The following is a 24,852-nucleotide window of genomic DNA, read 5'->3' as shown; positions in this document are numbered from 1 at the left end:
AAATCCAAAAAAAAAGAATATAAAATGCTTTTCATTTAAACATATTTTTTTAACACTTTTAAGCATTATATTCCGTTTCGTGAAAGTACTGGGTACTTAAATGCAAACATTGAATTCATGCTATTAAAAATAGTTCCTGTTCGGTTCCGTTTTTAAGACGAAATAAAAAATGGTTTGAATTTAATATAAATATTTATAATATTGCTCTATTAAAAAACTATTTGGCAGGAGGTGGCTTTTTAACTTTTAACTAGCTCTGTTTCTTCTTGAGCTTATGCTTCTGATTAACTTTTGCCTTTCTAGAATTTTTCCTAAGTTTTCCAACAACTAAACCAAACAGTAATTTAGTAATAAAGCAGAGAGCAACAATCGTTCCGAGGATCACAGCATATACGTCCAGGTTATTGGCTGCTATGTAGCTCATGTGCACCACAGGACTCTGGATGTGCGGAGCTCCGTGGTATCGAATCACATACTCCACCCAGTAGATCAGGGTCTCACGAGGACTTAGAGGACGATCCCGATAGAGAGTTGAGAACGACTTGACGGCAGTGGCATACTTCGGATTATCGAGTACCTCTCGAATTCCCTGCAGGAAGCTGTCCTCCTCCAGGGTAAGGATGCTTTGCTTGATTCCAAAGCCATGCATCACCATGACATCGGCATTGGAGGGCTGGTCACCGAAAACTGGTAGGGCCAGCATGGGTTTGCCATGATACTGGGCCTCCGTCAAGCCGCCCTTTCCCGCATGGGTGATGAACAGCGTTATGTTCGGATGTGCCAGGACGTCGACCTGGGGCACCCATTTGGAGTAGAGTATGTTTTCGGACTCTCCCGGTATATTATCCAGGTCGTCCCACTTCCAAATCACCTTCTGCTGCAGCTTAGAGAGCACATTAAACATTTTCTGCACCGTGCTGGACTTCAAATGGTCCTCCTTTAGGTTGGATCCCAGGCTGAGTAGAATAGCTCCGTTTGGCGCTTCGCTCAGGAACTGTTCCATGTTTTGTGGCAGCCTTTCGGGTTGCTCCTTGACTTGTATTCCTCCGATCTCAATTACAGCTGGCACATTGGGACGGATGGGTCCTTCGCTAATCCCATGCGAGGCAAAGAAGATTAGCGATATATTTTTGTGCAAGTCCTCATAGCTGGGCAGAGTGGGATCGTCGCCATAGATCTCCCTGAAAAATTAAGATGTAGTAGCTCCTGTTGATTAAACATATTGTTGATACCAACCTGTAGATCCTGGCATTCCTAAGCTCAATTATGAACATGAACAGCCGCTGTGCCATGCTTCCCAGCAGGTTGAGCACACGGTGTCCAAAGCCCAGTGGCTTGCCACCTTTAATGGACACACTCATGCCCGGCACATATGAGACTTCCCAGGGGTTGCCCAAAAGGTATCCCAAAAATGATGGCGGGTTCGAAAGGGCCACCACCAGCGGAACCTTCAGTTTGTGGGCCAGGGCCAGTTGATAACAGTTCATAAAGTAGCCCACCATGACCAAATCGAACTTGTTGTCCGGGTGCTCGTAGAGATCTTTAACCAACGGTTGCTTCATCACATCACCCATCTTGGAGAACGTCTCGCTCAACTGTCTGACCGATCTAAACATGGACACGTATGCATTGCTATTGTCCGTCTTTGTCATTCCACCGACCACAGAATTGAATGCCTGTAGGATATCCTCTTCCATTGGCACCAGAATGTGGTTGATATCCTTGTGTAGAGACGGAGGTTTTAGGATCGTAACTACAGTCACGTTGTGCCCCCTCTCGGCCAGAATCCGGGCCATCGACATCTGGATGACCAAGTGCGACGGACTCAGGCTGGTGAACAGACCCAGAATGTTGGCTCCATGGGCTCCGGCAATCAGAACCACTATCTGAAGGGCGAGACACCTCGAAATTCCACCCATTTAACCACAACGGCAATTGCAAGTAAACTGGTTCATTAGTTAATTAGGTCTCGCCTTAAACGGCATCAAAAGCTCAGATAAGCCTTATCAAACCACTTCGAGTGCTATGCAATCAGGGGATGACTTGTTTGTTTTCATATTTGAATACCTATTAAGTGATTGTTATTTGGACTGTATTACCAGAATATACACCATTTAGGGGTAATCAAGGAGCTGCAACTGCTTAAGGTGGTAAAACCAAGTTCAATAGTACGACTAAATGGGAATTCAAAGTGGGAATAGCTATAGCATAGCTTTTAAGAAGATATCGTGTATAGTGTTATAGTGTATTCTTACGTAAAACGACTGTACTTTTGTTCGGTCTGAGTCAGAAAGATTACAAAACATCTGTTATCATCCGCACAAAACCTAACCGCTGGTAAAGCCAAGGATATGGCTTCTCCTTTTTTCCACCATCATCATCACTTTTAAGCCGTGACAACCGTCAGGGGCTTAAGCCCCTCGTTTGAGCCTCCATGAACAGTAGTGTTTTATGCACGATAATGTACAGAGGCCAACTTCAGATGTCACATCAGTCTGCCGCAGATAAACCACTCACATCGTTTGGTTTGTTGTGCTAGGCTTAGATAACCCGTTTAACAATTAAGTTACGCAACTTTATAAGTAGTTAGTGTGAACGAGTTCCTTATCACACTGAAAATGTGTGTAATGGTTTGTTAGCGTTTTTTTTTTGGCTACGTTATCAATACTTTTATTTCGGTTAGTAACCTTAGTATTATCGTCCCATCTATTTAAACCTAATGTGACACAAACTTGGCTCTCCTTCACTTTAACTACAAGCTTATATTCTACTATTTTTACTCAGAGATTGCTATCTGCGTCAGAGACTGAGTGTAGCGAACTGATTTATCAATGCGAATCAATATGTATTTAGTTTTACGCATACCATTAATCTATTCGATTATCTTCCGCTTAAATAACAAAACTAATGGTTGCCATGTGCGTGACGATGGCAAAAGTGGGTGGGATCCTGTGGGCGTGTTCGCATTTTCGTACCCATTTAATCGTCTGTCTGCCCTGCAAATTCTTAATTAACACGCACACTCGAACGGCCGAAACACACACAAATAAATATTTATTGGGTGCGTAGCTCACGTCGCGCTATTGTTGGTCAGTTTTTCGCCAAGATTGCCATTCTGAAAACCCGCATCTACCATATCCTTTTTAATCACAATGAGGACATTTTATCTATATTAAGTGAGAGATTTATCGAAAGCAGATGAAACCCTTATTTCAGAAAATTAAGATAGATGCGCTGCATTCTACATTCAAAATATCCAGCAAGTAAATTGCCTTGTTGGACGCCGCTTAGTTAATAAAACTAGGCAACATTTAATGGAGAAAACGCGGCTCCAGCGAATGTCAAATATTTGATTAGCCCCATTAGAACCACCCCTCGAAGGGTCCTTGGGGATCCCAGATCCCGCGACCAGCCCGTCCCACCGTCGAGTGACCCATATGCGAACGCAAGGGTTGTTCGTTCCACGAAATAATTCATTATAATTCTCGCTCATTAACCCATGGTTCCATGTGCGCTATTCGCTTCTCGGCAAGGACCAACAAAAAGGAGAAAAACACTTTTCATAATTAAGCATTGTAATTTTTGTTTGTTTCGCCTTCTGCGGGGGTTTCTATTCTGTTCCACATCATATCATAAACCCCACAAAACTTGTTTGTGGGGCTTTTTCCATGATGGGCGTATGATTGCTTTTGAATTGCGGCTGACCCTTTACTTTCCGCACTTATATTTCATTAGCTCATATCCTATGTGTTGGGAAAATCGATTGGCAGTGCGTATCGTATTAATGTTGAATTTAATTTAGCCACTGAATTTAACCACTCGCAGTCGGAGTGTTTGAAAAGCTTGTCAGTTATGGGTGCCAGAGTTGAGGAATTTTCAATTAGTGCAACCGAAAAATGTCCGCTTCGAGGATTCCCCTTGCCACACAATGCTGCCGTACATTGGAATTTTCATAATTATGCAGAGCTGGCAGGAAGTTGTTGAATTTACATTAATTTTGTAGTAAATTTAATTAGAAAACAAACTTTTCGCCTGCCTCATGTCATATCGCAACGCGCTGCTGTCAGAGAGATCCCTTTTCCTCGACGGCTTTACCCGAAAACCCGTCATTAGAGGGTAGCTACTAAATGCGAACTTACGGCCCAAATGTCTATAATTTCTATGTACATGGCAACCGAAAGCTGATCCCCTTCGCACCGCAGTGGCTCGCAGTGCTCCGCAGTTTGCTGAGCATTAGTTATTACTACCAACTATAATTTAAAATAAATGCCAAAGTAGCCGGGCTCTAAGCCGCAGAACCTCGAACCTCCAACCTCGAGCCTCTCAGTCCATTGCGGGCTATTAAGCCCACCCCGAACCACCCTAAGCCACCCTAGACCACCCTAGACCACCCTACTTCACTCCTTCGGTGCCGTTGCTGTTGGCTTTATAATAAATTTATAAATGAAAATATGAAAAATGGTCGCTGCGTGTTTTTGCCAAACTAAGCAGCAAAAACAAGCATGGAAACCTCTAAAAATTCTCTCTAAGAGCAGGGAAAGCTGAAAAAGCTGCAAAGGAGTTGGAAAAGTGGGTGAGTTGGGATTGCAATCGGGTTTGCGGATAGGTCATCAGTGGGCCGTGGTCGATTTTTAAACTTTCCTTAAAGCAGCTGCCAGCCGAAGTAAGCTGTTGTTATTATAATGGATATCTTGCCAAAAAAAACAAAAAAAAAAAAAAGGCCCTAAATGTAGTTGGGTTGTCTGCGACTTAAGGACTTAACAGATAATGGATTTTAAGGAGATTGATCCATTGAAATATGATAAAAATCATGTGAATTCTACATTTAATTGAAATTTGAGAAACTCTGAGTACTTGCGTATTTCCGATCGTCCTGGACCAACTGACCTGAAAATGTTTTTGTGACATTTCAATTTCAGAGTCGAGAATACCCAACTTAACGAACTTTATCTTCAGCTGACCCATGGCCATCCACCATGTACAATTTCATGGATATAAGGTATACCAAAAATACTGGAAAATAAACCAAAAGGAGGTGGTGCGGTGGGGTACAAAAATGAAATAAACTTTCACTGTATGAAGAGGAAGTGGACGAGAAAAGAGCAAATGGCCGTGAGCATCAGCAGAACAAACAAACACATCCTCGTCCTGTCCTCATCCTGTTTAAAGGGCACATGGTCACCAGCACCACCACAAGCGCAATTTTGATTAGATGTTGCCATTGTGTGTGTCCTGGTGTGTGTGTGTGTGTGTGTGTGGGCAAACATATATTTCATGGTTGTTGTTGAATTCTACGGGAAAAGTTACTGCTCAAGGGCTTTCCACCATGTATCAGGAAGCAGCCGCAAAGTTATTAGAATGAGGATTTTCATCAACATCTATTCCGATGGGAAATCTATAGATTATTGATCAAATTTCTATCGCACACTGCTGGCTAATCTGCTCTACTGGCTCTTAAAATTGATTATATAAAAAGGTTTTGAACTGATTGAAAAATATTTCATGCCTAATTGTTCGGTTTCCTTAAAGACTTCCTGCAGTTTTGAGCTTAAAGTCCATTTCTGCCTGCTGGGTGGGTGATTTAAAGTGTGGCAGAAGGTGGACACTTTCCACTGCGTCTCCACTTTGGAACATGGCTATAAAATACAAGAGAGTGTAAAAACTTTCGCCATTTTCTTTGCCAACTTTCCGTTGCATTTGCACAGAGCAAAATGTCTTTTTGCCAAGTAGTCAACGGTGCATATAACTCAACAGGAGACAACCCTCCCCCCCCCCCTTTACAGCTAACTCCCCACTGGCTCCATCTATCTTGGCAGCACCCTCTGGCGGCAACAGCTGCAACTGTGCTGGACTAAGCTGAGCGTAAAAATAGAAAAATTTGCATATCCTGTGACCCACTTATAATCATTTTTCATACAACGCTAGCGAGACAACAACAGCACCGCCGCCAGCGCAATATTAGCCAAGAAGCCCGATATAGAATGAGGTTATGTTTGCTCTCGGGCAATAGCCCCCAAAAGCCCCCGCCCCCCACCCCTCGCCAATACCCATACCACCCTGTTTGCAAGGCCCAACCTTCTGGATTCAACCGCACACACAGCATCATTTGCATAAATTGTGCATGTCAAGGTGTGTGTGCCCGAAAGACAAATAAAGTTACTTGTGGGATCGCAAAGGAGCAACAATTCGCCGAAGGAGAAAGGAAACGGATGAGCACCGTGTTTACCAATTTCCCATCAAGTTGGCCCGCGTTATGGACTGAATTCTATTTTGGTGCTCATTAGCGTAGGCACAAACTGTCAGAGTAATTAATAATAATGAATGAAGAAAAAAGAACGATAGCATAGAAATCGGAGGAGGGCAGGAGCAAAAAATAAATTGTGAGCAGAGTGCTAAGTATGTTTATCGTCTCCACACGCCGCGAAATGAAAATTTATTTGTCTGTTATTAATCAGAGCCATCAGTGATGTTGAAACGATGCACTTCAAATAGGTTTAAACGAGTATATGGCCAAAAACATTATACCAAATTTTATTGCTTTCGAATGGGCAGCAATAACGTTGGAATTAATCAAATCGTTTGCTATTGCATCGGTATCTTAATCAGAATAATGTTCACATTCGTTTATTTATTCGAGTCGGCGAAAACACGGCTATGCCACTGAATTGGGTCAACAACTCCGGCTGCCCTCTGTAAATAATCAGCTTTGATCATATTTATTTTGGCCAAAACCAACCATCATGCACATATATGTGCATATAGAATTTGTGCAATTCATTGCAGATTGCTCATGCTTCACTTTGGTTTTGCTGTTTGCTTTTGCCTTTATGCAGATTTGCACAATTTTTCATTACAGGACGCACACAAAGCGAATTTCGTGAAGCGTCAAAATGTATTCAAATATTCTAATCAAGTTTCGTTGGGCACACAATTCTTTATTCACATGTTATGTATCAAATAAAAGTTTTACATAAGTGCTGAGGACATTTTTCGAAATATGCATGCACATTAGGGTGGACCAAAGTGGCAGCCCCAAAATCGTTAAATTTGAAGTGATGTTGATGTAAACAGGGTTTTTTTTTTGCTATATTGCATTGATTTCTCAATTGATTTGCATGAAATATTTTGCCACAATCGCCAATTTGATGAATGTCAGTTCATAAACTTGTCGAGTTCAATACCAAACGAAAATCAATACTAATGCTGCGAATTTATACCCAAAATATAAACTTGACCTATACTCCCAATCTCAACCCATCAAGTGCGAGTCATTCGTTTCGAAGTTTAAAGCCAGAATATTCAAATTTTCAACTTTATCGAACTTTTGGCCAGTCAGTTCATCTATCTCACTCCCACTCACTGGCAATGGCAATGGCGATGCCGATGGGGCAGCCACACTCATAGATATCGCTTATATCAATCGGTTGCAAGTTTTCGGTTCGCGTCGAGAACGTGACGTGAATGGGACTTAAGTGATTTTAATAGTTCACGTGCTGCTTTTGACAAAACGCCGACCAGAAGCGGGTCCAAGGCGAGGGGATTTCTACTGCCGGGGCGGGGTGTAGTGGCGGCCACTTTCAGCCCGGCACCATGCCAGTACTTCCGTTTCCTCCTGCCCCTGCTAACCATATACATGCATACATTCCCATTCCAATTCCATCCCCATCGAAGGCAGTGGAACCACCGACCACAATTTCCGCGCGGCTTGGCCCGATTCTCGGCGGTCTAAGTAAATTCAGTTGCCTGATTTGATTTGCAAATGCCGCGCACAAGGAAGGCACGTGACTTAAAACTGTCAGTTTAGCTGGAAATATGTATTGTCCTTAGCCCCGTCTTCCGCTAATTGGAGATGCGATCGTGATTGGGTTCGAGAATCGTGAGATGGGCCCAGGACAACAAACTAGAGAGCTTCTATCCCCAGAGAGAACCTCTCGAATGTTGTGGCACTAACTTGAGTGTAGTTAATACTTAACTGTCTATAAGACCGTATTATTTAACACTATTAGCTGACAATTTGAGATACTCCCATCTCTAATTCATATACCTTTTCGTATACCTGTACTTCCCTTTCCCTTTCAAAGCGAAATGCGTGTAATGGACACGCGCCGCCTGACTTAATATCAATTTCGACCACAACCCTCCTCGTGTTCACTTTTCGTTTTTTTTTTCATTTTTTTCCTGTACACTTTCTGTCTGTAGAAGTTTTTAAGTCAAATGAATTTTTTATGGCAGGTCGGTTGTCTTACGTGTTTTGGGTTTTAAATTCTGCCCACCTGAGTCCAGCTGGGGATGCACAGACCCATTTTGAAATAAATGACTTTAAAATACTTTCGATTGAGCGGCGTCGGGTAACAATTTGCAAATGGAAGCCCGGTGCAAAATGTGGGTTTTGGTTGGTAAATGATATTTCAAGCCGAGGTGCTAATGGGATTATGAAGTCACCATAAGTTGGCACCATTAACCATAATAACTTATATTAGTAACTAATATTCCCCTGATAAAAGACTGGACTTCCTATTTTAATTTGGATAACAAGCTTTTCGCTCCCCCGAGGACAATTTTAAGGAGCAATTTGATTAGCAGCAACTATTTGAAGCCCAAATTCTTAACCCTAGTTCTCAGAGTAAAATTGAGTCTCACCACAAACTTGTGCAAAATTCATGCAGTTTATTGAACGCCTAACCAAAACTGCGTGTTTTTGAGAACTCCGGGGAAATGTAGGCTCTACACTGAATATATTGGCCTGATGTGTGGTTAACTCGGCTTTTCCTTGGAGTTGCGCAACTTTGCCCCCTCTAACAACATGTCAGTTTGATTTTCCTCCGATGATTAAAGTTTCGCCAGCAAATTTATGACGTCGAGCATTGTCTGAAATTCGAACCTGAAGAGTCCACTTAGCGCCAACTAATTGAAACTTTGCCTAATACCAGTTTATGGCTGTTTGGTTGTGAGATAAGGGGTGTGTCGGCGGATTGCTGACTTACCAGATTATAAACAGCAAGCTAAGACTTGGCAATAATTTGATAATTTAATTGCACTTAACCTCGTTGAACCCAGCCTCCTTGCATACGATTATTGCAACTGCTAGTGTAAGCGTGTGTGTCCTGTTTCTGCTGCCGCACTTGTAGTTGTAGTTGTGGATGTGAATGTCGCCGTGGCTGTTGGCAACATTTTACTACTGGTAACGTATGCATAAATAAGTTGAGCGCAGAGGCCTCACTTCGCCTTCGACCCCTAACCCATAACCCCTGACCCCCCTCCGCCATCCGATACGTTCGCCATAGCCGCATAATTGTCGGCCATGTATCTTACGAATGCAAATTAGATGCAAATGTTAATAATCTGCGTGGATGAATTTTAATGAGCAACCAAAGTGTTTGGCGACTTGTCGCCGGCGACGCCTCCCCGACTGCCACGCCCCCCAACTTCTCGGAGTCGGCTACTTTATAGCTACACAGCCGACCGAGTACGACACTTTGGACGTGGAAGTGTCTGACATGCTCCAAGGATTAGCCCTGACCAGAGCGTTTTGGCCAGGACGAAGGCGAGGGCGTGGAGTCAGCTAAATGGGCTAAGTAAGTGCGTTTCGACCGCATAAGGCATGGAATGTGGAACAGGTTGTGCTTATTAATAAGTAACAATGGATTCAGGGATGTTTCAAAAGAATTCCAGTTGAGAATATAACTTTAAGTGTATCAGAAACCAAACTATTGTAGCATGAAGTTAATGAGCCAAAATCATTACCAAATAACTCATCACTCATATTATGTTATGTTAAGTTAATCAAACGTTTTAAAGACTAATTGCAGTGTTTAAGTCTGTTTGTTCAGTTCCTCAGTTATTACTGACTATTTATACCCATATAATTTCCATCTTGTTAGATAGTCGATTTGAGATGGGGAATTCTCGGAGCAACCCCAGCAGCTGTGCCCAGCCAGACATCCAAGAGGCTGCGGCTAATTAACGCCGCTGTAAAAATGGATCCAACCCGGCCGAGTGGACACCAAAGGACGTGAGGCAGCGGGGAAATGACATAAAAAGGCAGGGCGAATTACACGTGCCACAGGCTGAGTGTGGCTGTGGAGATCCGCGGAGTGGCACGGATTGGAGTTATGGCTTCTGACACTTTTCCGATGCCAAATTTAGACGCGACCAGCCGGGTGACGGCGTCTGTATGATTTCCTCTCCATTGCCCTTTTGGTCATGAGCACGAGCAGATCTGAAAATGAAAACAGATGTTGAAAATCAGTTTCATATTAAGGCCAGCTCATGTGGAAACTTAATTGTTGCCGCAAAATCATCGCAGCCCGGCAGGAACAACGCTTCCAGACTTTCGATCTATCACACTCGATGTCCTTTGCACTCGGGGTGTTTAAAAACACTAGCTTATCAAACTTAAACCGACAATTTACTGCACAATCGATGATAAATTTTAGGTGAATATGAACAGAAAGGATATATGTAATATTGGTAGGAAAAGGGTATCATAACGCAGTGCCTTTGATTATGATAATAGGCAATTATAGAAACTTCGCTAAAAATTACACACGAATTAAACAATTTGTGCGATAATGCAAATGGTTATGAGTTAAATAAATCGCTTTGAATAAACAATGTAACTTTGCGACCCTGTCGAATCGATCACCGCATTAGTATGCATTACATTAATTTGCGAATCAACACACTAACAGCAAAAACAAAGGGGCATGCAATTTCGACATACGTCGCGCACATGATGCATTTCCCAGCAACCGTGGCAGGGTGGAAAATTTTGGGGGTGGGGAAGGGGATGCACGCGTGTTCTGTGCAACAACTACGCAATGAATCAAACAAATACACCTGGGACTGAATGCGAAAAGCCGGGGATGATTTGACTGGACCGCGTAGGAACGCCGAGCAGGAAAAAGATACGGATACGGCGCTGTGGAAACAATGGAAAATTGAATGTGAAAGGAAAAGGGAAAATTTTTATTTATATGCGATTAAGTGCAATGGCAAAGCGACAGGGGCAAAGGGAAATGAGAGGCAGCATTACAAATAATGGATTAAATCACATTTTGGTAACCAACGGAAGAAAAAAGGGGATGTCGAATGCCGGGATGCCGGCTTAAAAGATTTCCATCGATGCAACTCGAGGACGTCACGGGAAAAATAACAAATGGAGAGGAAGCAGTAAGTGAAAAGTGTGATGTGGTCGACGGCAAATTGAAGATAAGCATTAGAGCAAGTGGAAACCTCAAGCGGGCCAACCTTCTTGAAAAAAAAAAAACTGAATTTTAATGTGCCCCGTAAAAACGTAGGTCATCCGGAGCATTTTCGTTTTTCTTTTCCGCTTTACCCATCTCTGGCTAATATTCCTGCCCTGGTAATCCGGTAACCAAGAACCACGGGTGACTCCGGCGAACCGAGCGGCCACACATTAGCCGTGTGCCCGGAATGGGAATCTGTTCCACTAAGCCGACATGACCAATGGCGAGCACTTGTTAATTTCTCATACTAATTTCCCGAAATGTCATTTGTGGGAGTTGCCGTGGTGCGCTGAGTTTTTTAGGACCATGCGCCTCTTCATTAATCACGGCGATCGGGTTTTGAGCACGAACCACGACCCCGCACTATTCGCCATCATTTTTTAGGATTTAGCAGAGCTTTCCCACTGGGAAAATGGTATGCCACAGTGCCGCCTCAGTAATGTAAATTTCCCCTGGGTAATGTGATAAATTCGAGGGTTAGGCGCATGATTAGCGCATTTGCCACATATATCCGTCAAAAACAATCGCTTGGCCTAACAAAAGTGCTAGGTATACAAGTATTTATAGCTCAAATTACCTCGTTGTCTTAGCGCTTTTCTTACTATTAATGGAAAATAAATATGTCAGATAGGGGTGTTCCATTTAATACTGATTGATAAATATTGAAATTTTGTTCAGACTACCGAACTAAAGTAACTGAGCAAAAGTAAGATATTTAAATCAAACAAGTTAATTATGAAACCTTTAGGGAGAAAGTCGAGCTATTTAATTTCGTTAACAAGGGTAAATATTATGGTTTTTTTTATTTCATGCAGTGTCCTTTCCATCGGTGGTTTTTTTTTCACAAATCCACAATATCAGCAGTTCCTCTTATTACGCAGAACTGCTGCCATTATCAAAATACCAACATAAGCATCCCATTAACTAGATACCAGGCAATGAGCAGGGGACTTCTATCCACTAAGCCGTCTGGACAAATACTTAGATACCCTCCATTCGGTGTTTTTGGGAAAGCCTGCGAAGTAAAAATGGGAAAATATGTTTTTTATACCAGTGGCGCACTCTCGTCCTTGGGCTTTGTTGTCCTTTGGCGAGGCACTCCAACAACTGTGCAAATAAGTAAAAAAGTAATCCTAATTACAATTGCAAGTTATAAATAAACATGGACAAGGGCAGCGTTGCTGCGCAGGCAACACTGCCCGAAATTCGGAAGCAGATAATAATGTAAATCCCCGAACAAGCCATAAAAGGGATAAACCCTGCGAAATGAAATGAGTGAGTAAGCCCGGAAACGGCGAGTCACATCTGAGTTCCTAGGGTAAGTTGGGGTGTAGCTGATGGAAGGACATTCTGAAAGACAAAAAACCAAATATGGGCTTGTCCTTAGAAAACTGGAAATCATGTCATGTAAGCACCCCGACTTTGCCACGTTATTTTTATATAATTCTTACAAAGCCCATTACGCGGTAATGTAAACTATGTCATAGATACAATTTCATAGAACAGCTAGGTATTATTGTTCACTACCATAATCTTTAGTAAACAGAACGGTTATGTTTAGATTTTTAGTCAGACTATCGCAGTCGAAACAAATCTATCGTATCTATTGCTTTTATCGTACCTAAATCGTATAATCTCCATACCCACATTCAAAATATTTTGTAAGAACGCAGATCCCGTTTGAACCCCTTTGACAAAACATAATTAAAAAATTTCTATTCATCATATTTGTACATGATAGAATCGTTTTCAATAAAGCAAATTGCGTAAATAGCTGAGTTCCAGTTTACGATGGTTCCCTCTTTTCACGTCGCATAATTACGAGTACTCCAGGATCAGCAATGAAAGCCCATTTCTGACAATCCAATTCACCTCTGCAAATAAACACGAATATCAAAAAAGTATTGTAGAAGGGATATTTCCAATCCCTTTTTGACTTTTCTAAAGGATCAACTACATGCGCAAACAATGGACGGATGGGAACAATGGGTAGTACGGACTACCTGGTAGTATGGAGCGGTAAAAAAAAATAAACCCGTCATAATCGTCCAGCGTGGCCAACTCACCCGTCAGTCGTCGAGATCTGCACCCCAGCTGGTAGCCGGTTTTCCACGGGGTCTTTCCCCTATGAAGCGTTAAATTGAAGCAATTTGACACTTTATCGTCCTAGTCATCGCCGCACACAATGCCCGGGGTGGCTGTCATATTTGCATAGGGAAGTTCTCCCGCTTCGGAACCGCCTAAAAACAAAGTGGAATACGACGAAGTCGTCCGTCTGTTCGTCCATCCGTCCAGTGCAACTAATGCAATTCATGCGATGACGTTTCCCTTCGATCCCACCTCCAACAGCATCTATCTGTGCTTTGTTTGTATTTGTGTTTGCCCATGTCCTGGCAAACGTCCTGTCTGTCAATTTGCATGTTACCTTGCGTCTCACTCGGCTTTGAATTACCGTCTCGCTCGCACCCGCCTATCCCCGCTGCTTATCAGGAGCAGCTTCCTTCCGCACGTCCTTGCCAACTTCCTTTGTCCCGCGTGTGCGGGTGGACACTTGTATTTGTTTATCTAACTATCAGACTGCTGCTCGCTCCAATCTGCAGCTCCAGATTCGAGTGTGTTAATTGCTCACCTTCTGATCCCTCCCTCAGATCCCCCCCCCCCCTCTCAAACTTGCTGCACTTTGTCCTTTGCCCTGTGTTAATATTTTAATAGCAGACCCAGACTTGCTAATCTACTATTGAGTTTAGTATCCCTGCTAATGCTCAAAAATCATTTGCTCACACATCTGCAAACACTCGAGCTGGCTATTTGGATGCATTTACAGTTGGCCCAAGATTGTGGGCCAAGTGATTCGGTTACTTCGAGAAAGTAAAAAGGATATGGCTATGGATAAGGATCATGTTATTACGTACTCTCTACTATCATTCATTGATCACATAATTATAGAATCATTTAATACACTTGGGATGGCTTTTGTAGTTTATACTTGTAAATAATGCGTCACGCTGTTTTTTATAACCGTATTAAATGGCCCTCGAGTGTCCAACGCCAACCAAAAAATACACTCAGTTGGAACGAGAAGGGGCGGATCGAACCCTTTTTTTTCGCAAATACTTTCGAAAGGTCCACATAATGCGACAAATAAAGTCATTCAGAGCGAGGACAAACGACGACGAGTGTTACAAATTGAAAGCCTGTTAAATGAACAACGGACGACACAAACGACGAAAAGTGCAATGAAAATAAATAAAGTTGAATAAAATCAAATAAAATCGTTTAACACTCGCCGCTGGTTTTGGGTCCCAACCGCTCCAGTTGACAGACAATGCCATCGAATCCGAGGCAACTTTTCACGCATTTTTACGAACAACAGCCAAAATCCATTGGCCAAAAGGAAGAAATAAACACATTTGTTCCTTTTTCCCTTCGCAAATGGCTTTCAACTAATTTCGCCGAGCATGTTTGACAGGTGGGACAGCTGGCATGGGCCGCGAATTCGATGGCTGTCAATCAGGCGTTCGTCAGTCAGTCCATCCATCTATTTATTCGTTCCCTGGTGTCGAAAAATCGAAAGTGTCAATTAAAACACCGCCAAGTATTTGACTGCGATTATCTTTATTACGTTTGATTAAAATGTTTGCAATGGCATTTCTGGACAGAAACAAGATTATAGAGGCGTACCAATTCAATCAAACTTGACAGTCTGAAAACTCCACTTTTGAAATCTTGTACTGATAACTCTGATAACTCGATGCAGCTAATTTTGCGATATCCTTCAATCATCGAAACTCCATAAAACTTCTGAACTTAAACGTTAAAATTTTAAGCATCTTATAAACTTTGCTTTGAAATCCAAATGATGGCATATTTATTAAGCTGAAACGCTGAAAGTTTTATCTTTAATTTACATTATGTGTTGACTCGAACTAAACAAGAGTTTTTTGTGTTTGTGTACAACTTAAATAGCGAAGTTTGATCGGAAATGTGAAAAGCTGTGTTGATTTCATCTGTGTACACTTCCGGCATCGTTGGCCATCAGTCGTTCGTCAATTTGCGGTCAACGGTTTAATTATATTACATTCGATTTCTGCCTTCAATCAGAATTGGCGTGGAATTAAAGCAGATGGCAAGTGAGAAGAGGTCTTTGACTCACCCCGATCGTAAGTAAATAGAAATAAAAGAACAAGTACTCGATTAATGCCTCCGGGGACATCAGGAGGCCTTCTGTACTATTTAAACAGCAACTTATGTTTTGTTTAACTTACTAGATTGGGTCCCAAAGGACGGTTACTACGCCTCCTTCGGAGTGATGAACCACATATTGACAGATTTTATAGGGTATATTCTTGGGAGATTGTTTACAAGAACTCCGTTCGTTGATGGGCATTTGTTTATCTACGGGAGTATATCTGTTTATGCAGTGCCCTAAAATAACGCTGAGTTTACGATTGCCGTACATCTTTCCATTTCAATGTAACATTAAAACATCTTGAAACATAAACCACAAAGGACATGTCATCGAGCATTTCAGCACTACACTGGGAAAAAAACTTACCTCAATTCATAATCGAAAACCATGAACAAATAACCTCATTTCTTGTTCCCAATCCAAGCCAGGAAAAATGTTGATATATGCTGTTTAAATAATTGAATACTATATATTTGCCTTTGAAAAATTTACACATAATAAATGCATTTAAATTAATTTAGAAATTAAACTAGTCGGTATATCGACCGCCAAGCGCACCGTAAATAAACAATTTAATGACATTTGCCGTGATTTCCAAAAGACCGGATAACCATTACATTAGTATATAAGTTTTTACAGTGTACTTTTATTAATTTTTACAAAATGTATTTTTAACTTAATGCCTAATCGTTTTATTTAGCTTTTATTTAGCATTACGTTTCTTTAATTTACACAAGTCTTGTAGGTAGGTTCGTGATTTGTTTTTTGCTCGATAGTAATTTTTCAGTGGCGGACAGTGTTTTTTCTTGCAGTGTTCGATCGTGTCTTGCTGTAGTTGTGTTTTTTTAGTGGGCCAGTGTGTTGGCAAACCGTTGGTGCAGTGGAAAGTCGAAAGGTTTAGAATTTGTGCAGAAAGTTGAGAAATACATACGGACATATCTCGAAGCCTAATGTTATTAAATACTTTTAAATATTGTTGTAACCGCTTGCTTAATTTTAAGTTGTATATCTTTTCTTGTTAAAAACTTCGCAAATTGTTGCACAAACATTTTAAACGTTGTTTGTGTGGAGCGTGTGCCGGTTTTGGGTTTCTTTTCTTTCGGTTTTACTATTTAAACTAATTTTTAAGTGTTATTAATGGGTGTCGAGTATCGAGTGTCTCGTTTCGTTTATACTTTATGCTATTTCCAACACGCCTATTGTTTGCCTATGTAATCCGGTTGTTTAAAATTATTTTATCTTTGCTGCTGCTTTATTAAACTACTACGAAGCTACTACGTTTAACTCTTAGTAAGTTTCGGGTGATACTAATGCGCATTAAACTAAAAAGGAACATATACATGATTATCCATTAATATTAATTATAAATACGATTTGTTTCTTGTTTTATATTCATAGTGCTTTCTTTATAGTCAGAGTCATTTGTTTGCGGGTAGTACGTTTCGATAAATTAGAGTTAGCATTAAGAACTGAATACTCGCATCCGCGTGTCTATAAATATAAATAGTTGAATATTGAATCACAAATCATTGATGAAAACTTCATTTTTTCTTGGTTTAGGCGAAGTCGCTCTGCACGCTCTCTTGGTCCGTTAAATTCCGTTACAATTTTATCATCATCATCATTTCCCGAGATTTTCATCTCCTGGATTTTCCTACGTAATTTTGTCTCAACGCGTCATCGTGTTTCCATCTATAGCAAACAATCTATGTCTATAAGTTTATACACAGAAAATGTACAGTGGGGCTTAAGTAGTGTGAGTGTAGGCGCTTATAGGGTTCATCAGATAGTTCATACTATATAATTCAGATAGTTCATATAGTTCAGGTTTAGTCGGGGTAGGTTCACAGGCATGTACAGTTAGTTCGCAGATCGCAGTGTTCTTCCCGAAAGAGTACTACAAATCAGTTAAACATTATTATAAGCTAGTTAGTCGTATAGGTGTTATTCAATATAATATTATTTCTTGCTTCGTTTTATAAACAAATTGTGTCGCTAAATGCTAGACCTTAAATTCGTCTCAATATTCTCATGATTCGTGTATAATCTTGTCGTGAGTTTTTTGTTTTATTTTTTTTTTTTCTTTTGCATGATGTCCTGGATTCCTCCGTGCAACTCAGCTCCTTGCCATCAGATGCAGATTCTTCACTATCGATTCCTAAACTCGTATATTTACAGGGTGTTCTTAACATGTTTCATTAGCTACGTTGTTGGCATATTCTCGACCCTACACTATAAATGATTGGTAGGCGACTTGACTTCGTTTTCGATTCGATTCGATTTGATTCGTTTTCGATTCGATTCGATTCGCTGCGTTTCTTGTTTGCTCAGTGGGTTCAATTGTTGGGCCTTTTCAATCCAACTATTTGTGCTTGACTTTATTTCTGTCCGATTCGCCATTTTTGGCGTAGACTTAACTCGGTGATTTTTAATTTCGGCGTAACGTCCTCTTTTTTTTAGTACTTGTTGCAATTTTCAATTCGATTTCCGTTTAGAGGATATCGCTGTAGATGAAATAAAAGTAATAAAACAATGGGGTTAATGGATATCTCATCACCTGTAATATCTATTACTTTACTACTTCATAAGTTCTACTTTATAGTTCAAAAGTTCTTATGTATTGAATTTGTGTACTAATAAAACTCACCTCAAATCCATTCAATATGGGGTTTTCATCAATGATACCACAGCCTGTTGTTTTGTGTCCTCATGACACCGTTTGCCACTCCGCCCCCCAGTTCATTGTCATTTCCGCATTTGGCGCCGTCCTTTCCGCTGCCGCTGCTGCCGCTCTCCACCATCTGCCTGGTGACACTGCCCGAAGCCTCGCCTGTGGCGGCCCCCGCCTCGGAGCCGGCCTTCAGGTGCACACCCACCACCTCGTCGACGGGCAGGGTAACGGGCACGGGCACCAGCCCAACCCCATCCACGGCCTTGAGGTGCTGGCGCTGCTGGAGGCCATCGCGCAGGTGCTTGCCCCCCGTGGCGAGTTTGCTGTTGTGCAGGGTCAGGCTGTACTTGGGCTTGCTGCTGGTACCGCACCCGTATCCGCCCGCCGTGCTGGCGACCAGGCTTAGGTGCTGCGGCTTCTTGGGCATGGTGGTGCTGCCGGCGGAGGCGGTGGCGGCAGTGATCCGCTTGGGAGCCGCGGCCACCAGCTTCAGCGAGGCTTCGAACTAGAGGTTGTCGGGATAGCTGCGGAAGTTGTAGGTCCTGGCGCGCTGGAACTCCGCTGCGGCGGCGGCGGCGGCCGAGGAGCTGTTCCCGCTGCTGTACGGATTGATCATGGGTGCGGTAGCCTTGGAGTTCATGGTGCCGATGCCGTCGTCGTAGATGCCACTATGGTCCGGCCCACCGGTGCTGCAGTGGCTGCTGTGGCTGTGGCTGCTCTTGCCGCCGCCGCTGCTCACCGTATTGGTGTTGCTGCTGCAGCCACTACGCTCCGAGCCCGGACCCTTCAGCGGCTTGAAGATGGCCGTGGTGGCGTAGTACTTCTCCATGGGCGGCGGCGGAACGGTGGGTGGTCGCGGAAATATGCTGCTCAGTGGCGGAGGTGGGGTGCGCCGCACATTCACATAGCCACCACCGCCGGGCGCTCCACCTCCCATTTTCGACGAGGGCATGTAATCCTGCATGTGGGGCACGGCGTAACCACCTTCCGGCACATCTGTGGTCGAGAAACGAGCAGAGAGGAAGGGAGGAAACAAGGGGAAAAAGTCAGCTTAGTCAGGGGAATTGCCACAAAAATTTATTTGCATTAGTTGCCGGCGACGCCATATTTTATGACTTTGCGCGCCAGCCAGCGGAAACGTCCTCCGCAGACGGATGGTGGTTAAAAGGGGTCAAGGGGGAGGGAGTGGTGGTTCAAGGGGGGGCTTACACACCTGTATAGTCGGGCGTCATGTTACACTGTAAATCATTAACCGCCGCATAGCCGTTCACACCGCACGTGTACATGTTCACATTGAAGGGTTCGTGGTAGAGACTGTTCTTGCCAATCGAATCGTTGTCGTCCACATTGGCCTGGAAACACAGAACGCAGGAATAGAGTTAGTTAAAAGCACACCAGGCACCAAGGACCTTATGCCTTAACTTAACTAAACTGTCGTATTTAACGACATATAGCAATTCAGATTTATACAGAATGTCCAGCTTTTGTGGCTCGATTAAAGGGTTGATTCAGTTATAGCCAGAGTGTCATCAGCACTAGATTAAAGCACAACTTGTCCAAATAAATGCCCCAATCTTGGCCCATCTGTTGCATTGACTTCCAGCTGGATAGTTTCGTGTTCCTTTCTACGGTGCGATGATAAAGTTTTCCGCACACAGAACTCTTAATTTCCTCTCGAAGAAAAACTTCTTTAATCGAATTTGCCCACCTCCAGTGGGTCGAACTTTAAAGTTTCCCCCTCACTGGCCACTTAAGCCTGACCCCCACAAATCAAGAGAGCACGCACACAGTCACCGGGCGTTGAAAAGTCCCATTAAATAAATGCCGGACGGAGGAGCTGCTCACGTAGGACTAAGCAGTGTGGAAACTCCACGCTACATTGAACAATTATGTGGGAATTCGAGACAGGAATTTCCTGTCCACTACGCACACGTATCCCAATGCCCAGTGCCCAAGTGGCAAGTGCCCAATGGCCAGTGCCCAATGGCCAGTGCCCCATGACCAAAGCATGGTCCACCCACCTTGATGCTGTTGCCATTCGGACGGTGCTTGTCCACGTTGCCGCCGAGGGTGTTGGGATTGAAGCTGTACTGGAAGGCGTCCAGGACATTGCTGCCGCGGGCCCGCTTCGTTCGCGAAACGATGAAGAGTATGATGGCCACCAGGAGGATGATGATGGTGGTGAGGACAACGATGACCACACCGATGAAGTTCGCATCGTTCGGCTCCTGATCGATGGGGCGTGGCGCAATTACTGCAATGGAAGCGGAAAAGAGCAAAGGGCAAATTGAAATTTAAATTAACAAACGCGCGCGTCGAAACGAAATTAAATGTAAATATTGTTCAACTAAATAATTAGCCAGCATTCATCCGGAGCAGTGAAAAAGCGGCAAAAGGCCCGATCGGGGTCGCATTGGCAAAGTGAGCTGTTAATTGGATTTATCATGCTTTCCAGCTACTTACATTGCGGCCCGTTGTTGTACTTGTTGTTGCCGACGATATCGCCGCCCGCCGCTGCCACGCCCTCGCCGAGGCCTCCGGCCGAGCCGCCCACTCCGTTGGGCTTGTTCCGGTTGGCCTGGTACTCACTGCCATTGGTCTCATCGTGGACATCCTGCGCCTGGCTGGGTGAGTTGCTGCGCTGCTCCTGCTCGTCGGTGAAATTTCCCATGGCGGGCACTGGGGATTAGAGGGCAAAACGCAAAGAGTTAGATTGGAGCTCATTGGAAGCCATTCAAGTAACTGATAGATGTAAGCGGATTACGGCATGATCCGCTTTATAGCTGTAGTATAGAGCCATATTATCTATCCCAGCGACCTTAATAGCTTATCATCCCCGAGGTTATGTAACTTTTGTAATATACAGATACAATTTTATATATGTTTGCTTCTAATTAGTGAGTTTAAACTCGGTAAACCAAATTGATATCATTTAATGATAAGAGTAAGCTAATTTACAATGTGAAAATCCATTTGATGCTAACACTTTTGTAACCCGAAATAGCTAATATCCTTTGAAGCAACACCTGCACATTTGTCCATTGCCCACCTTCAGCCACAGAGCTCGCTTTGATCTCCGAGGATTCCCATACCGTGCAGCGTATGTTTTGCGGAATGATTTTTATCCTGCTAACATCTTGGGGGCATAACAAAACACAAATGCCATCTCGAGTGGGTGACCTCGTTTCTTAGACAGTAAATGGCGTAATTACTGTGTGAAGTTCTTGTGGGGATGTCGTGGAGTTGAGCCTGCTGTTTTGAGCTATGCGCCTGGATCTCAGACAGGACTGGCTGTTGTCTTTTGTTTCGACACTGCCATTGTCCTTCGGGTGGCAGCGCTATTTTCCCCTTTTTTCTCGCTTGGGAGTATCCGACTGAGCGACCACAGGGCCATAAAACGTTTAAAATAATTAAAATATTTCGTGCCACATTTATCACACGCAGTGCCCGAGAGTGAGAGAGGGGAGAGGGGAGGGGGAAAGGACTCCGTGGGTAATGGCGAATATGCCGCATATCCTTTGCAACAGAGCGCAGATCTCGCCGCTGCTGTCGCATGCCCTTTATAACTAATTCCCTTTGTGTGTCCCCGGGGCCTTTCTCTCTGGTCCCGTCATTGTTTTCTTATTTTTTTTTGGCCTTTGTATTTTTAGAAACCTTTAAATGCGCAGAATACGGCAGCTCCCCGACAACAGCGACTGCAATCACCGCGAGCAAATCTCACAAATTGGGGTTAAATCTGTGTACACTCACTCGTTCGCGCACTCACAGTGCCTGATGAAAATATACGCATACCCTCGAAAGACGCTTCCCTGCCATTTTGAACGTGCGTTTCTTTTGTTTACCCTTACCCTAGTTTCTGGCCTCTTCGAGGTCTGCACTCGAGGCGTACGAAATAAAAAACAGCTGGTTGCCCCTGGTGTTCCACGTTCCCAACCCACTTTCCCTTCATAAGGTAGGATCCCATCCCATCCCATCCCATCCCGAACCAATCCGTCGTACCATACCATACCAACCCATTCCATGTCGTCTTGTGTGCGTGACAAATGCTTCATGGCGACGATTCTGTTTTCTGGCTAGTCATGTAATTGCTGCACGAATGCATGAGGAGCACAGCATGGGAGTTTGGTTTTGTTTATTGTGGTTTCGTTTCTGGTTATCCTTGCTTTTTGCTCCCTGTTCCCACAAAAAAACATTTCGCCTCGTAATGCTTTCGGCTAACCACTCAAAACTTCTGATCGTCGAGGATCATTCGAGTGGCATGTCCATTATAGTCCCGAACTTAAGAACGCTGGGTTCCTTTGTGTGAGCTTGCTGAGCCTCTTATGCGTCTTAGGAATTTTGGAACCTTTGTTGTCTTTCATTTCGAAAACCTTTTCTAATATATTTTCGCAGGGCGTTCAGCTGATTTCCCTCCCCTAGCCCGACTAATTGACTTATAAAAACGGAGCTCAGTTCGATTTATGATCAACTTCCCTGCGTAAAGCTATTAGGTTCCCCTATCAGTGCCATCACAAATCCAAGTGCCATCTGCCGGGAAAATGTAAAGTACAGGAAATCCCTATTCATACGGCACGCTCTATTGAGCTCATCAATCAAACTCATCCCCTTGCCCTATTTCACACCTAACAACGGAGGGATTTACGAGGGATTCTCCACCGAAAACACAATGAATTTAAGCGGTCTTCGGTTCACTGACCGGAGTTATAGTAATTGGTAGAGCGGAGGGTTGAATCCGGATTGAGCCTGTCGGTGGGGAAAATTTTAATCGGGACATGTCGGGATATTCATGGAAAAGTAAGCTGAAATGCAATTCATAGTTTCATCTACCCTTGAGTCTCGGATTGTTTACATTTTTGCAAGCAGACGGGTTTTGCGCATTCAATTGACTTTAGTTTTCCAGCCAGAGGAAAATGTTTGTGTTCGTTTATCTCGGGGCCTTTTCCACTCATCCCCATCCTCACCACCACACACGCTGCAGTCCATTGTTATTGGCCAAAATGTTGGAAAAATGTTTTATCCCCTGTTAGGAGTAATGCACTGCTCCTCCGCCCAACAAATCACGCAGCCTTCAGCCTTCAGCCCTTAGCCCTTAGACGTTGTGTTGTCGCATAATCGAGAGCTCGAGAGTGAAATGAAGCTGAAAAATGCATTTGTACGTATGCAATTCCATTTCCTCAAGCGGCCTGCCTCACTTGGCAAATGCAATTCACTGCAATTCTGTGCCAGATTCATTCGTTTTAACATCACAGCATCTCACGTGCCACACTTACCGGATATAAAGCTGATCTCGGAGAGCATAATCCATTTGACGGCAAAGTACAAATTGATTTTCAAATATTTGCCCACCCGGTGGTGCAGTTTGATGGTAACATCCCTTGCATGATCCATTATCGTATCGGGCATATAGGAAAATTGCACAGGTTCACCCGAAAAGTAGCGACCTCCGATGCTGAAGAACACCTTGGCATGCACAAATACCTGGTGAAGAATTGGGATATCGTTTTAGTTCGCTTATAAATAACGAATTTGGCTATTAATTTGGTATTTCTAAGACTAAACTACGTGCTCACCTGAACATCCTTAGTGAACATATTGTTTGTGTGCAGGACGATGGCACTGAAATTGCGAACCGTATCAAACTCAAAGACTATTTCAACCGGTTTTCCCAGCAGTCCGGGCGTATCGTTACGCCAGCCAATCCATTCATAACCTGAAATGAATAAAAACCCATCAAAATGAAATAAAATGAACATTTCCGTGGAATGGGGGAGAGAAATCAATAGAGCAGCCCTGCGGCGGACTGACATGTAAAGCTATTTAAGTCCCCAACCTGGCATTGTCAATGGCACATTTGGGGTGAAGTTTTCCCCAAATGCGCCCAAAACAAATAAATGCTCACGGCAGGCGCACGAAGGGTTTTTTTTTTTTGGGCTTGAATACTCGGTTTGGGTTTGGGTTTGTGTTTTTGGGTTCGAGGGTAGACTCTGTATAACTAGAAATAATGGCCAATGCGACATTTAAGCCATTTTTTCTGCCGCTGCCTTGTTTGCGTGGCCCTAATTTCAGTGGGGTGACGAGTCCCCTACGTGGGGGGCTTAGAAAGGACTTCAGGGGAGCAAAGTTGCCATCCCCCTCCCCCCACCAACCCCCTTAAGCAGAAATCATGCAATATTAGCTTGCAGCAACTATACTCGTATGCTTATGGGATTGGAGGGCAAGACCTAACTAGAATTTATACAATGCCGCCGCCTCCCTTGGGGCATGCAACACACCACCAGCCTGGCGGAGTATTGATTCCCACTTATAATGCAAATAAGCAGAAGACGAGCAAATAGTTGCCATAAAAGCCGAGATATGGGAGTGCCGCGAATCGAAATCAGAATCAGAATCGAAATCGGAATCGGAATTATGCGCCGGAAACTTTGCCGTTGCAATGCGTTGCCTTTATGACTCCGTCTCGAGCTCGTCTCGAATTTCCGCAGACACAGCGACTGCATGTCTAATTGTCCAACCGAACTTTTGCTCCTGCGTGGAATTCTCGATTCTCAATAATTTCGATTATTGGCCATTTGCCAATCCATGGGGCATGTGGAAAGGGGCAGAGCGCATGGGGCATTCAATGGAAGTCGCGGGGCGGGGCGAGATGGAAAAATATAAACTGGCTGGCTTCGCAAATTCCAGAACTTTTGCATTTTTGGGGCGGAAATGAATGCCAGAGTTGCCATAAATTATCAACTATGCAT

General features: G+C 43.4%; 2 protein-coding genes across 4 annotated transcripts in view; both read right to left on the bottom strand.

Moving 5' to 3' along the window:
• Nucleotides 1-155: 155 nt before the first annotated feature.
• Ugt37B1 (UDP-glycosyltransferase family 37 member B1) lies at nucleotides 156-1,950 on the bottom strand. The gene is made up of 2 exons (NM_080269.3): nucleotides 1,237-1,950; nucleotides 156-1,181 (listed from the first exon to the last, which is right to left on the bottom strand). The coding sequence occupies exons 1-2, from the start codon at nucleotides 1,917-1,919 to the stop codon at nucleotides 251-253; spliced, it is 1,614 nt and encodes a 537-aa protein (NP_525008.2). The 5' UTR covers nucleotides 1,920-1,950; the 3' UTR covers nucleotides 156-250.
• A 13,933-nt stretch (nucleotides 1,951-15,883) lies between these two features.
• Nucleotides 15,884-24,852, bottom strand: part of smal (smoke alarm) — a 31,982-nt gene continuing 23,013 nt past the window's right edge. For 2 of the 3 annotated variants that reach the window (NM_164688.2, NM_001273195.1), the window contains exons 7-13: nucleotides 23,680-23,819; nucleotides 23,380-23,587; nucleotides 20,573-20,788; nucleotides 20,131-20,363; nucleotides 19,323-19,461; nucleotides 18,086-19,105; nucleotides 15,884-17,942 (exon numbers count right to left, since the gene is read on the bottom strand). In NM_164688.2, coding sequence (NP_723165.2) covers nucleotides 18,114-19,105; nucleotides 19,323-19,461; nucleotides 20,131-20,363; nucleotides 20,573-20,788; nucleotides 23,380-23,587; nucleotides 23,680-23,819 — 1,928 coding nt within the window. In that variant the 3' untranslated portion in view covers nucleotides 15,884-17,942; nucleotides 18,086-18,113. The remainder of the gene's footprint in view (nucleotides 17,943-18,085; nucleotides 19,106-19,322; nucleotides 19,462-20,130; nucleotides 20,364-20,572; nucleotides 20,789-23,379; nucleotides 23,588-23,679; nucleotides 23,820-24,852) is intronic. The other variant, NM_001103627.4, reaches the window with a different exon arrangement.

This window comes from Drosophila melanogaster, chromosome 2L, assembly GCF_000001215.4.
Source record: "Drosophila melanogaster chromosome 2L".
In the NCBI taxonomy this organism is placed as follows: domain Eukaryota; kingdom Metazoa; phylum Arthropoda; class Insecta; order Diptera; family Drosophilidae; genus Drosophila; species Drosophila melanogaster.
Note: the sequence above shows the minus strand (reverse complement) of the source record. Positions and strands in the feature narration are given on the sequence as shown.

Bases quoted from the DNA above. Each gene is read 5' to 3' on its own strand.
- Ugt37B1 (NM_080269.3), bottom strand. From the start codon at position 1,919: ATGGGTGGAATTTCGAGGTGTCTCGCCCTTCAGATAGTGGTTCTGATT. The intron at 1,182-1,236 runs GTTGGTATCAAC...TTAATTTTTCAG, and splicing joins AGGAATGCCAGGATCTACAG to GGAGATCTATGGCGACGATC.